Source organism: Dreissena polymorpha, chromosome 2 (assembly GCF_020536995.1).
Source record: "Dreissena polymorpha isolate Duluth1 chromosome 2, UMN_Dpol_1.0, whole genome shotgun sequence".
Lineage (NCBI taxonomy): Eukaryota > Metazoa > Mollusca > Bivalvia > Myida > Dreissenidae > Dreissena > Dreissena polymorpha.
Genome location: NC_068356.1, coordinates 117,344,827 through 117,359,222, shown reverse-complemented (window position 1 = coordinate 117,359,222; position 14,396 = coordinate 117,344,827). Strand labels below are relative to the sequence as shown.

The 14,396-nt window shown below is 33.1% G+C and overlaps 1 protein-coding gene across 2 annotated transcripts; it reads left to right on the top strand.

Moving 5' to 3' along the window:
• The first annotated feature begins 1,280 nt into the window (after nucleotides 1-1,280).
• Nucleotides 1,281-14,396, top strand: LOC127868666 (ER lumen protein-retaining receptor 2). 2 transcript variants are annotated; one of them, XM_052410605.1, is made up of 5 exons: nucleotides 1,281-1,450; nucleotides 6,497-6,756; nucleotides 9,043-9,295; nucleotides 9,435-9,475; nucleotides 12,306-14,396. In XM_052410605.1, exons 1-4 carry the CDS (start codon nucleotides 1,360-1,362, stop codon nucleotides 9,467-9,469), a joined length of 639 nt encoding a protein of 212 aa, XP_052266565.1. In that variant the 5' UTR covers nucleotides 1,281-1,359; the 3' UTR covers nucleotides 9,470-9,475; nucleotides 12,306-14,396. The 2 variants fall into 2 exon arrangements, with proteins under 2 accessions (XP_052266565.1, XP_052266564.1); XM_052410604.1 differs by lacking the exon at nucleotides 9,435-9,475.

The following is a 14,396-nucleotide window of genomic DNA, read 5'->3' as shown; positions in this document are numbered from 1 at the left end:
AGCATATAGGATTTCGTGGTAACTCCATTTTGTATTCTTATGCCGACAAGACTGTGCGGACGAGCAGGCTGGGCCGGAGCTATGCTTGCAGCATATTGAATAAGACCCATTTTCGCATGAAGCGGTTTTTAAATAATCTCATTGCGTCTTGTTAATGGAGCATCAAACCACGATTCTCTCCGATAGAAAATTGAAGGCACACTGTTTTATTTGTAGCAAACTGGCAACACGTGTCGGTAGCCTATTCTGGCTTGCATACGTCATACATGTGTGGCTAGATATTTAAACGAGTTCCCTTCTATCATGGACACTATTCTATTTCGGTCTCACAATACATGACAAACGGCATTTACTATTTCGGTCTCACAATACATGACAAACGGCATTTACTTTTCATTGATTTATTTCCTTAAAATCCGTTTTCTTCGATAACTTGAAAGCAATATTGTGTTTTCAACATAAACAAAGATCTATAAAATACATATAGGTCTTTGACATAAAGCGTTTATTGATAGTACACTCCGTCTTCCCTGACGATTTACTGCCCCAGCACTTACCATGAAAGTCTTGAGGGTGGAGTTTACTGGCAATGCGTAATTGTAACTGGGCCGAAATGTGTTTCTCCATTTCGTATGAAAATGCCGAGAGTAGTCTGCATCCCCTTACACTGAACAGTGTTACATCCTATACTACAAAGACGCGGTTATGTTTCCAATGATCTGGGGGGATTATGTTCAAATCAACCAATGAAATAAATGAAGTGTATTCGTTCAGGTCTGCTAGCGTTGTGTAAACGGTCATTTAAGTTGAAAAGCTGGGTTAAACAGCTATGCCGGGAAAGTTTCTCAACCTCTATTATAACACCACAGAGACGTTACATATTGTTCAGCCGTATAATTATACCTTTTTAATTTAAATATATCAAGATGAAGATGATGATGATGAAAAACACTGGTTTTCGTCTCTGAAAATAATCGATTAGATTGGATCACGATAATAAAATCTTTCTGGCGTCGTGTACTTTTGCTTAAAAATATGAACATGTATTTGTAAGTCGTGACCCATGCGGGCATAAAATACAAATTATGCAAAATGAAAAATAACAATAGTATATGTACTTTATTTACAATGAACCACTATTCTCATACAACACAGATTCAACTAAATATCAATTCTGACTTACAGATAACATGTATGTAACATAATAAAGGAGAACAAGAAAGATTGTTACTATCACCAGAAAGGCTAAATAGTGGAGTGTATCCCTTGTGTACGTAGCCTTTCCTATTACCCATAATACATGAGGCCACGTCTGCAGTAGTTCCGACTGAACGTGGAAAGGTGTCATAGCCTGCAAAAATGAACATTTTCAGACTTGTTGGAGATATGAGCCATTTATTGGCCATTATCATCCTTCTTATGAAAATGTGGAAATCAAGATCAGTTGCAGGTAAGGACTTTGTTTTGCATGTTTGACATGCTTTTCGATTAAACCAGCTAACTTCGTTTTGTTTACACCGGTGTTTTATACCCCACCCACTGCAAATGCATATTTGATAATTCGTTAGTCTGATAAATTAACGGTATATTAACAAACCTATTTCAAGATTAACTTATTCTTCATATTTAGGCTCATATTTTAATAAAATGCAATTCATTCACATATGCATTAATGTTACTTACATTGTCACAAGTTAAATTCTGAAAGATAAATCACTACGGTAATGTAACGACTCTCCCCCTTAACGACTCACCCCATAACGACTCGCCCCACTTTTTATAACGACTCGCCCCACATGCATAACGACTCGCCCCACATATATAACGACTCGCCCTATTAAAATAAAATGTTATATTATATATGGTAATATAAATGAAATCAATTCATAATATGAATTTAAGGTTCGGCATTGTTTGATAACCATCGTTCAGCGTTTTTTTGCCTTATACCTGACCTTATATACGTCTATTGCAGGCATATTCTGAAAAGTAATAATTTTTATTTTATGATGCTTTTTTTTACATCTTTGTTCAGTGACAATATTATCATAAAGCAAGACTATTGGATATCGGCACATTTGCCTCATGTCATACTTTCCTTTATATGTATAAAAAGAAGCAAAGGCTAAGATCATATCGACAATTAAAGATTCCCAGGTTAAATTACTCAAGAATTTAGGGATTATCGTTATAAAGGAGACCGATGAATTAACAATATAATTGACAGGTACATTACCGCGGGCGGGTGATGACAATCAACAATACACGTGTCATAATCGCGAAAGCGTGAATACCTTGCTTCGTGGTAAAGATATTTTCATATATACGGGTATTGAAAGGTAAGAAAAATGAAAAAAGGTCTTTGCCGAAATTTATTTTTTGCAGAAATTTTACGGACACAATTCATCTGTAAGATAATTTTTTATTTATAATTTTAAAATTACCATTATAATCTTAAATCTACCTATTTATTACCTGTTGATCTGAATACACAACGCAGGATTTAAAAATCTTTTTTCATATTATAAAATGCGCATCAGTCCTTTTGTGTTTTTCACACAAACTTTACTTTAAAATGCTTATCAAATGGCGTTTCTTTTAAATTTTGGTGAGAACAATTAGCGCGGAAAGTTTTCAATGGTTTCAAATAAACATTAAATGCTAATTAAATGGCGGTTCTTTTAATTTGTAGGTGTGAACAATTATCGCGGAAAATTTGCAATGATTTCAAATAAACAAGAAACCATTTGTGATAAATCAATTAATACCACGATTTGTTTAATTACTGTAATGGTTATAACTTTAATTGAGTAATACGTGCCACTGCGGAGTTTAGTATTTAAAAATGTACACATGATTATAGTATACCACTATTTAAAATTGATAATTCCACTAACACCATGCCTGCGCCTCCTTGTTTGTTTTGTCTACGACGGGTGTACCAAAACTCCAGAGCGGTGACATGTGACAACTGTTCACGGTGGCATCACATAAAATGTGGTAACACTGGTAAGTACTTCTAAAACGTACAATCGAAGATAAATTAAGGGGAAGCTCTGGGGAGTGTGGAAAAGATACAACGAGCGTTCCATCTCAACTAGTCAGCCGCTGGACTTGTGTTCAGCCATGTACGGACCTGTGTAAAAAGTTGTTGTTGCTGTTGTTGTTTGTGTAAATAGTGTTTAAATTTGTTATGAATAAAACGTTTGAATAAAATCATTTTCATAAATTCAATGTTGATAATATTAAGATATAATTATATTGATTACTGATGTATTACTGTCTTTTGTAAACTTTTCTTATTAATTCAATGTATTGATATTATTATACACACTGCGTAACTTTCTATTTTTATAAGTTGTTGTTGTTGAATATAATTGTATATAAGTATCTAATAAACCATCAACACAAAAAAGTTTTTCTTGTATATTTCTCTTTCTATTCATCTGTACTGTTTACATTTAACATAGATGCTAAAAATGTAACAATAAAAATGATGGGGGCGAGTCGTTATATATTATATACGCAAAAACATAGTTATGTTACTGTGGTAACGCATAATATTAATTGCAAGAGTTGATAAAATTCCAGGTGTAGAAATCTTGAACATATCATGCAAGATGCGATACAGTATTCCAGTTTCTGTTGAAAGTTCCTAAAAAAGGTGAAAGTTAAAGTAAAGCATTTTAACAAATTTCATCAAACTTCTAATTTGCCAAATCTTAAGATATTTTTTCAATACCCCACCAGTTTTTACCGACTTAAACACAATAAAGTCGAAATTAAACTATGTGGGGCGAGTCGTTATACATGTGGGGCGAGTCGTTTAAAAGTGGGGCGAGTCGTTATAAAAAGTGGGGCGAGTCGTTAAGGGGGCGAGTCGTTAGTAAACCATCACTACACCATATGATAACATAATTTATCTTCCAAAACAAAGTCATTGGTTTCGTAAAATAGTAATATAATTTTATATCCTGTACACTTGATCTTCATTTCATGTCGCCAAGCAGTGGACTGGTTGAATGCATACATAAATTGTAGTCCCAGGGGTTTTATGGCCTAAAAACTTTGTCACCACTTTTTCACGATTTTAAAACAGTCGGTTAATCTGACTTTATTATTTATGATAATCATCACATAAACCTTACTAAATTAATGTCATTTACTTCACTATATTTTTACTTATATTACTACAATTTCCTTTAATTACATAAATAACAAGAAGTAGCTTCAGAAGTCGTAATACTCTTTATTTTTACATAAATATCTTTGTTCCATATGATAAACCACACAGCTGACCAAAATAATCAAATAATGTTAACATTACTATAACAGTAGACTTCATAAATAATTCAGATTTATTTATTCAAACATAAAACCACATACCATACTATTTTATAACACTTTATTTCAACTCATTGACAAATGTCAGCATTGATTACCATTTCATTGGGTCGCGAAAAAAATATGACAATATGAACAAATAAAAATCTGCAGAGCGCTAATCCTATATGCAAACAAGAACTGTATTTGTTGGAATAACAACTGACTGCCCTTATTTATGTTAATTTTCATCATGATTGAGGACAGTGTTCAGAAATTCAGAAATCAGACCCACACAACGTTACGTTTTTCAATAGTTTAGATTAACCTTGTTTTGAAATTTTAAGGAAACCGCAATTCCACATTAAAAAAATTTGCTACTTTTTTAGCTCATGTATTTTTTGAAAAAAAAAAAGAGCTATTGTCATCACCTTGGCGCCCGCGTCCGTTTTTTTGGACGGTTAAAAAACACAAATATTTATTTTTATTATTTTATTTTTGAAATACCGTCCAACCATCGCACCCAAGAATCCCCTCCCGTCGCCCACTCCCCCCCCCCCCCACCCCCGAATTTTGTTGTTTTTTTGCATTTTTTTTTCGCATTTTTGGAAGATAATGTAATAAAATGTCCACACCCCCACACTACACCCCTCTTCACTCCACCCCTCCCTCCTTTGCGATTGAAATTGAGAGTCCCTTCACCTTTAAAAAGAAAATAGATTTGCAGTCTGCACCCGCAAGGCGGTGCTCTTGTTTAATTTTCATAGTTATTTCAATTAAAAGTCACTATATTGCACAAAATTCATCCTCAAAGATTTTAGAGGATAAAAAAATTCTGATTTTGTTTGTGTCAAACCGAGCATGAAATATGATTTTACGTTATAGATAATCTTTCACAGGATGTCACTCTAAACTGGAACAAAGAGGCAATTATAGCGTTCTGATAACAATCAATAACCTTATGGCTTGTCTGTACGCACTCTGAGGACTAACTATGCTCCATTAATGTACCAGGCCATATTTCATGATATAATTGTAAGCACAGGCTACAATTATTGTGTAAGTAATGAAATGCGCCACTTTGAACTTCTGAAAATTTGTCGCAAGTTGCGACAAGGCGATCAGCAGCGAAACATATAAGTCCATATAAACTGACTCCCAGTGCATCCCTTCATAAACACAACCGCAGTTCTCCGCAGCTGATCAGTGCACATCACTAAACAGACGTTGTTCGTGACCAAATAAGGAAAGCAATGATTTAACTTCAAAAGCACATTAAATTTACCTAAATGGCAACCTGCCAACGTTATCCTTTGCATGCACCCATAAAAAAACTCAACAATGTTTCAACACACCATTCTTGTTGTTATTTACATGTTGAAATTTGGAACAGTGTAAATATTCAAAAAAGTGTTATTGACTTAGGCTTCATCAGAAATAACAATGTGCAAAATATTGTCGTATTAAACGATAGTGACACTAAGTCAGAAACAGTGGGACAGTGTTCCAATATGGTGGATAGAGCGTACGAAAGAATAACAAAGTAAATTAAAAGCAATGCTTTCTTGCTTTTATGGTACCTTTTGCATGAGTTTGTGCTTTATACAGGTACATGATGATAAGTTTTTGCGGTATCAGTGTTCAATAGCCTTTGCAGTGGTGATCAAATAATGTACCTTAAGACAATAGGCAGGGCCTTGCAATTCTCGGCAACCCTTTGGGTTATAAAGCTGAGAGTTTAATTATTGCGCCAGCTAACACAAATTGTAGACATGTTATTTCAGATTGACTTCAAATACTTACATAAGGCGATTTTTTGTTATATAACAGAGGCTGATATAAGTTTATTTAAAATAATGCACTTTTTGCATAAATTATAACTAACACCAGTTTTTCATACACGAATCCCCTACTTAGGGATGTTCTTCTTAAAATCAATGGGTTTTTATCTTTTTCTAATGAGAAGAGAAGAGCCCCTGTTATCTCAATATTGTACAAAATAGGAATGCAACTATTGTTTGGGGACAAGTGCCCCATTGATTTTTTATTGTTCAAGTCATATGTATTTTATATAAATATAAATCTGCATATGCTTTCCTTGCAATTTTTTATAAATCTGATATTTTTATTGTTTAAAGATAAGTATTTTAACTTTATCCATGTTTTATTGCAGGTATTTCTGGCAAAAGTCAAATACTTTTTGCCATTGTTTTTACAACAAGATACCTGGACTTATTCACATCATTTGTTTCCATCTACAACACGTCAATGAAGGTCTTTTTCATTGGAACATCGTACGTGACTGTGTACTTTATTTACCAACATTTCAAGCCAACCTACGACTCCAACCATGACACATTTAGAGTGGAGTTCCTGATTGTGCCTGTTGGGGGCCTTGCTTTCCTGGTCAACCACGAGTTTTCACTGCTTGAGGTAAGGATTAGATTCAACCTATTTACTTTAGCTTGATTGCATCGAAAGCCCTAGGCTTATTGAAATGCTCTCGAGTCTAATTCCTGTGCCTAGAACCAGTACTTGGTGTCTTTGGGGGAGATCTGAAGAACGCTCCCACAGTGGGGATTGAACCCGTGACCTCCCGGTTGCTAGGCGGATTCCATATTGGTAAGGATAAAGAGACTGTAGCCAATGCCCATGTGTTCTTTTTTTTGTCCTCTACCAGTTTCACCAGAGGGGACTTGTGGTTTGCGCTCTGTGTGTCTGCAGTCTGTCATACTTTTCTGGATCCTGAGATTATGCACGTCATTTCATTTTGTTCCTACGTCAAGAATTATGGTTGCTATGGCAACAAATGACTAGAAATACTGCTGAAAATAGTGGATCATGCACATTTTTCTGGATCCTGCGATACTTTTAAAAGTTCTTCATATTTTTCATGAAACTTGAAACATGGATAGATGGCAATATGGACATTATGCACGTCATTTCATTTCTTCCTACGTCAAAAATTCTGGTTGCTATAGCAACAAATATAAAAAAATATAAAAATTCTGACAATTGTGGAGCCAGTAGGGGACAAATATAGCTTGGAAATAGTCTTGTTAATTTTACAATAGAATTACTGGTGGAGGTTAAATTAAGATGCATGGTTTATTAAAATGTGTGGTTGCTAAATCTTCACCCCTGATGAGGTCAAAGTGAAATCAAAACGGCAAAAAAATCCTAAAGAAAACTCGGCCCAGGGGCCTCATGAGTGAGCAACTTGGAGAAGAAGTTGTTGCCTTGAATCATCAAGCTTTTTAATAGTATCAAAGCAATATCAACACAGGGCAGCAAATTCTAGAACAATTACCATGGGCTGTCATTAACTTTTTATCTGAGTAAGTCATTTATCTTTTTACCCAAGAAGAGCCTGTCTGAAAGTTAAGTGTTTTTGTATTGGAAAAAACTATGCTATGGCAACAAATAGACTAGAAATACTGCTGAAAATGGTGTTTTTTTCTGGATCCTGCGATAACTCTAAAAGTTCTTAATCTTTTTTCATGAAACTTGGAATATGGGTAGATGGCAATATGGACATTATGCACGTCATTTAATTTTGTTCCTACGTCAAAAATTGTGGTTGCTATGGCAACAAATAGACTAGAAATACTGCTGAAAGTGGTGGTTTTTTCTGGATCCTGCGATAACTCTAAAAATTCTTAATATTTTTTCATGAAACTTGGAATATGGATAGATGGCAATATGGACATTATGCACGTCATTTAATTTTGTTCCTACGTCATAAATTGTGGTTGCTATGGCAACAAATAGACTAGAAATACTGCTGAAAATGGTGTTTTTTTCTGGATCCCGCGATAACTTTAAAAGTTCTGAATATTTTTTTCATGAAACTTGAAACATGGATAGATGGCAATATGGACATTATGCACATCATTTCATTTTGTTCCTACGCAAAAATTTCTGGTTGCTATGGCAACAAATAGACTAGAAATACTGCTGAAAATGGTGTTTTTTTGTGGATCCTGCGATAACTTTAAAAGTTCTTAATATTTTTTTCATGGAACTTAAAACATGGATAGATGAAAATATGGACATTATGCACGTCATTTAATTTTGTTCCTACGTCAAAAATTCTGGTTGCTTTGGCAACAAATAGACTACAAATAATGCTGAAAATGGTGGTTTTCTGGATCCTGCGATAATTTACTTTAAAAGTTCGTCATATTTTTTTCATGAAACTTGGAAAATTGATAGATGGCAATATGGACATTATGCACGTCATTTCATTTTGTTCCTACGTCTAAAATTATGGTTGCTATGGCAACAAATAGACTAGAAATACTGCTGAAAATGGTGTTTTTCTGGATCCTGCGATAACTTTAAAAGTTCTTAATATTTTTTCATTTAACTTGGAACATGGATAGATGGCAATATGAACATTATTCACATCATTTCATTTTGTTCCTACATCAAAAATTCTGGTTGCTATGGCAACAAATAAAAAAAATATTCTGACAATTGTGGAATTTCTGACAATGGTGGAGCCTGTAGGGGACTTTTATTGCTTGGCAATAGTCTTGTTTTTAATAAATCAATTGACTGCTGGAAGAATGTTTTGGGTTTATTTAGCTAAAGCTAATTGACTGGTCTGGCTTCAAAATTTTGAACATTCACATGCCCAGACCTTAATTACTCGCTTCGTGCAAACAGGGCAACCTCTCATATTTATACCTGGCATTTATGAGAACATTTTTTCAGATTCTGTGGACTTTCTCCATTTACCTGGAGTCGGTTGCCATCCTTCCCCAACTGTTCATGGTGAGCAAGACTGGAGAGGCAGAAAGCATCACCAGCCATTACCTGTTTGCCCTGGGCTCCTACCGAGCACTCTATCTCCTAAACTGGATTTACAGATACTACTTTGAGGGATTTTTCGACCTGATCGCTGTTGTTGCCGGATGTGTCCAGACAATACTCTATTGCGATTTCTTCTACCTCTACATTACTAAAGGTATACCTTCTGTTGTGAGTTAAGAGACTAATTTATCAATTAAGTACACTGCAGTCTTTTTATTTTGTTTGTGTTTTGCATTAATTTTTGTTTGCTAATACAGCATGTTGAAATATCTTTTCTCATCTCTTACTTGCAGTTCTTAGAGGCAGATCAATAAGACTACCCCCATAATTATATGTAAGACCAAATCTACACAGAAACTAGTTTTAGTTGTGCTTCTTGTGTTTTTATTAACCAGGTTTTCCGAAGGAAAAAACTGGTTATTAGATTGGCGAATGCGGGCGGGCTGGCTGGCGGAACAAGCTTGTCCGGGCCATAACTATGTCGTTCATTGTCAGATTTTAAAATCATTTGGCACATTTGTTCACCATCATTGGACGGTGTGTCGCGCGAAATAATTACGTCGATATCTCCAAGGTCAAGGTCACACTTTGAGTTCAAAGGTCAAAAATGGCCATAAATGAGCTTGTCCTGGCCATAACTATGTCATTCATTGTGAGATTTTAAAATCATTTGGCACATTTGTTCACCATCATGGTACGGTGTGTCGCACGAAAGAATCACGTCAATATCTCCAATGTCAAGGTCGCCACGACTAAAAATAGATTTATTTTTTTTAAACAAACTTACAAAGGGGGTTAATTTTGTTTGTTCATTTCAAAAGTTCAGTTTGAGTTTTCTCCCTTTATCAGATTTTTTTTTCACAATGAAAACCTGGTTTTGTGACAATTTTGTCCCTTGTTGTTGTGTGCTTTTTAATATTCTCTATCTCTGTAATCATTGTTCAAGCTAGTAATCTTTTAACTGTCTTTATTTACATTTTTTATGCCTTCGGTAGGGTGGCATATAACAGTTGAACTGTCCGTCAGTCTGTCCGTCCGTCCATCCGAAAACTTTGACATTGGCCATAACTTTTGCTTTTTTGAAGATAGCAACTTGATATTTGGCATGCATGTGTATCTCATAAAGCTGCACATTTTGAGTGGTAAAAGGTAAAGGTCATCCTTCAACTTGAAGGTAAAAAAATACAATCCAAAGGAAGTAATAAGCTTTAAAAGGGAGATCATTTCTAAACCTGCCAAATGATATATTGAAATTTTATCTCAAAGCGTCATTGTGTATCTGACAAAAACATATCTTGTTTATTGAATCATATGTTAATTACCATTTTATACGTTTGTATATATGTAATCACCTCTCTTTCTATCATAATCTTCTGTTTTTGACTTAGTTACTGAACTCAACATGAATCTGGGTTTGATAGACAAAGCACCTTGATTTTAATAACGTTATCTTAATTCATTACGTATGAATGGTGAGTTTGAAATTCTACAATGTATCAATATACCAGTATGCAGTACAAAAGTTAACTGAGTGTTTTCACTTTGTAATGATCAGGGACTTTAATTAAACCAGAAACCTCCTTTTTGGTGCAATATTTTTTTTAAATTGCTAACATTTCACATCTCCAGATGATCTTACCAGCATCATTGTGATACAAATGTGACCAATAAGCTAACTCTCAAATATAGTTCATTTTATGCAAAATCTTTAAGACTTTTCATAGTATTTTTCTCAATTTAATACTAAAAATCAAAGCATAGCATGTTACAAATATGCAGAAAGAACAAACTCTGGAAATAAGTATTTCCATCCCTGCAAATGTCATTTGACCCCTGTTAATTTCAAGCAGGGTCATTTGACTCCAGGTTTTCAAAATCTATTGAAATCCCTGATAGATCATGGAATACCTAGATAATGTTAAGTTTATTTTCTATAAATATAATTTGTGTGTTTTATCGCAAGGACAGATTTTTACTCTCTTAATTTTGTTAAGATTTGTGATTCATTTAAATCCTAAGAAACAAACATCAAGATTATACAATTCCAGTTTTAACACTGGCATTCAGCAATTTACTTTAAATATATGCTTTTTCACAGTTTGTAGGATTTATATTTATTATGCTTGTTCACAGTTAGTAAGATTTTTAGTAATAATCATTCTGCTGTTATAATCCTTGCCATATTTGTTTGATCATGCCTTTCTAAGTCTAATACAATTGTTATTCACAGAATAAAACTAGTTAGTACATGTCAAGATAGGAAATTGTATATAAGAATTGAAATGTTTTTTTAATGGGGAGATAGAAACTGGCGGAACTCCGCAATAGAACGTTGTAAAGTTATTTGTAATTTGCGTTATTAAATCATATTGTTTAAATTTATTCAGTGTTTGAGTTAATTCCCTTAAAGAAGATTTATTCACAAGGACCAGGAATTTCCTTTGTGAAAGTTTTTCAAAAGTTATCTTTCTTCACTACATAAACATGTTTTAATGCTTTGAACTTGTGAGGTCCTTATTGTATAATTTTATTCTTTTACCTGGCCCTTAAATGTGTTGTAAAGTTTACCTGGCCCTTAAATGGGTTGTAAAGAAGGCTAAGAAGTTTTTGCCTCACATTTTAATATACTATTATTGAAGTCTGGACAAACATTCCGTCATAGATAATGATTTGTAACAACAAAATGTTTTGTATCCATGAACAGTTTATATATTGTTATACTATATTGACAGAGTTCATTAAAAAAAAACAATAAGATATTAAATAGTTACAGTGTTTGGTGTTTCCTGATGTGTGCTATTCTAAACATACTTTGTCTCAGCAAATTTGAATTTCACCTCATAAATTGTAGACTTACATTTATCATATTATTATTTAATAATTTCAAGCTCTTATCACCCTATTAAGACATGTAGAAGCATGAATAATAATCTATTAGTTAATTTAAAAATTAATTCTCTTTTATGGATGGACTTTTGATAATTTACATACATCTAATTGATGTATTTTAATAATGTTGCATATTTCCTATTAGTAAGGAAAGGCTTTTCAATTATGTAGATATGATATAAATAAATAGATCAAACAGGTGCTTACACACTTTTGGATTATAATGATCGTTCATTCCAACTAGTCTAAATATATTTACATGATTCGTGTTGCAGTTCTGAAGGGTAAGAAGATCAGTTTGCCAGCCTAGAAAGAATACAAGTCCAATATCAACTATCTTCATCTTAAAATGGGATTAAGAGGCCAAAGGCTGGTGTACATAAAAATTAACAGCTACCGGCAGATTGAAACATTGGAACTGAAGCGTTTGTGCTTTATATAAATCTTTTGCAGTCTTTGTTTTAGAGAAAAAGTTATTAAATTCTATCTTGTTTTATTGTAGTGTTTTTGTGCATGTAAGTTATTTGAATAGTAAATGTATTAAATGTGTGAATGAGCTATTATCGAATTTTGGTCTTGATAGAATGTATCGTATCTGATACAAATGAGAAGTATTTATATGTTTTAGATAAATGTTTTATGTTGTTCATAGTAAAAGAGGAAAGTGTGTATCATAGACTGTTACCAGTTCTTGTCATAAATAAATTGTTGCATACAATTACAATGAACTAAAAAAATTCATTTGGCTTTACTTTGTTTTGTTCTTAAATATGTTTACTGTCGGTTGATGATGCTGTAAACATATTAAAACCAGCGATGGGAAAAAACTATCAGGAATTTATGATCATTAGCTAATTAAGTGTATTACTGGTAGGCATTAAGAAATTATCTACCGGTATCTCATTAATGGTTCACATTTTAACCAAATTAAGTAACTAAATAATTCATCGTATTTGAAGATTTTTTAAAATAAATTATAAGTAAAATTTTAAGATTTAAGGATGTAATATTAATTACTGGTAGAATCAAAATTTAGAATGTGTATGTAAATACACATTTTTTATTAATACCAAAAGTCTAGTCTCTGTATTGGACAGAGAAGATGGTGATTGTATAATAAAGAGTTTCATGGTAAATGGACCAGATAGGAAAAATAGGAAGTCAGCACTTATTGTTAAACAAATTAAAACAGTTGTTAACAATTATTGTTGTCAAGATAAAACAATATTTTCAGATGCATTTCAAAGAACTATAAAATATAGGAAAGCAACTTAAAGCCACACACCTTGAAATAAAATGCAAAGCATAGTAAATTTAAGTATAAATAAGAAACATATTTTATCTATGCCAATTAGACTGAATATATCTGGTGGTTGCAAGTTAGGAATACGTATTTTTGCGCTTTAACACTTAAAAATAATCGCCTTTGTTGAAATGGATGTTTACGTCTAGAAATCCTACTTTCGGTTTTAAAAGCGGTACCGTTTGAAAAACAATATATAACTTGCAAACTAGGCTGTAGATTTAATTTTATCTATGCCAATTAGAATATATCTGGTGGTTTAAAGGTAGAAATCCATCTTTTTTGCACTTTAAAACTTAAAAATAATAGCGTTTGTCGAAATGGACGTATACGTATAGAAATTCTACTTTCTGTTTAAAAATAAAAAAAAACTTGCTAACTAGGCTATAGATTTAATGACAATTTTGCACACTTTCAAATCGCATCTATATGTATGGATTAACATGTATTTCATTTCAAGGTGCATGGCTTTAAGTGGCTTCTTATTGTTAATAAAATGACACAACATGAATTCCCTATACAGAAATCAACATTAGGAACTCCTGTACTGAAGTCCCATTTTTGCTTTCAATTGATGGGCTGCATCTGTTCGACAATATTGCTTTTGTTTAGACTCCTTTACAACAGTCGAAACTTGTTAGATCTGTTATAAATCAAAGAATCTTTTATGTAGTAAAAATTCAGTGTGACATAAAAGCATGTACATTTAAAAACAATATGTTATTGTTTTCAAGAAAAGCAGCCATTTTTTTATTACGATATTGCGATACATTTAACGCAGCAATCGAAACATGTATGTAAACTTTAACATTCACTTTTATTCAACCAATCCTCTTGCTAATAAATGTTAAAATTTCACTCATATGTAACAACTGGTGGTGTTTTTTGTACTTTTGTCAATTGCTTTCCTATATAAAATGCGTTTTTTCTTTTGCTAGTTTGCAGTTAAAATGTTAATGTACATAGATGTAATAATGATGGTGTCTGTGAAGAAATGCATGCATCAACGTGTTCTCAGCCATACCTGTAACTGATTTTTTCTGCCATTAAAATTAATCAATAA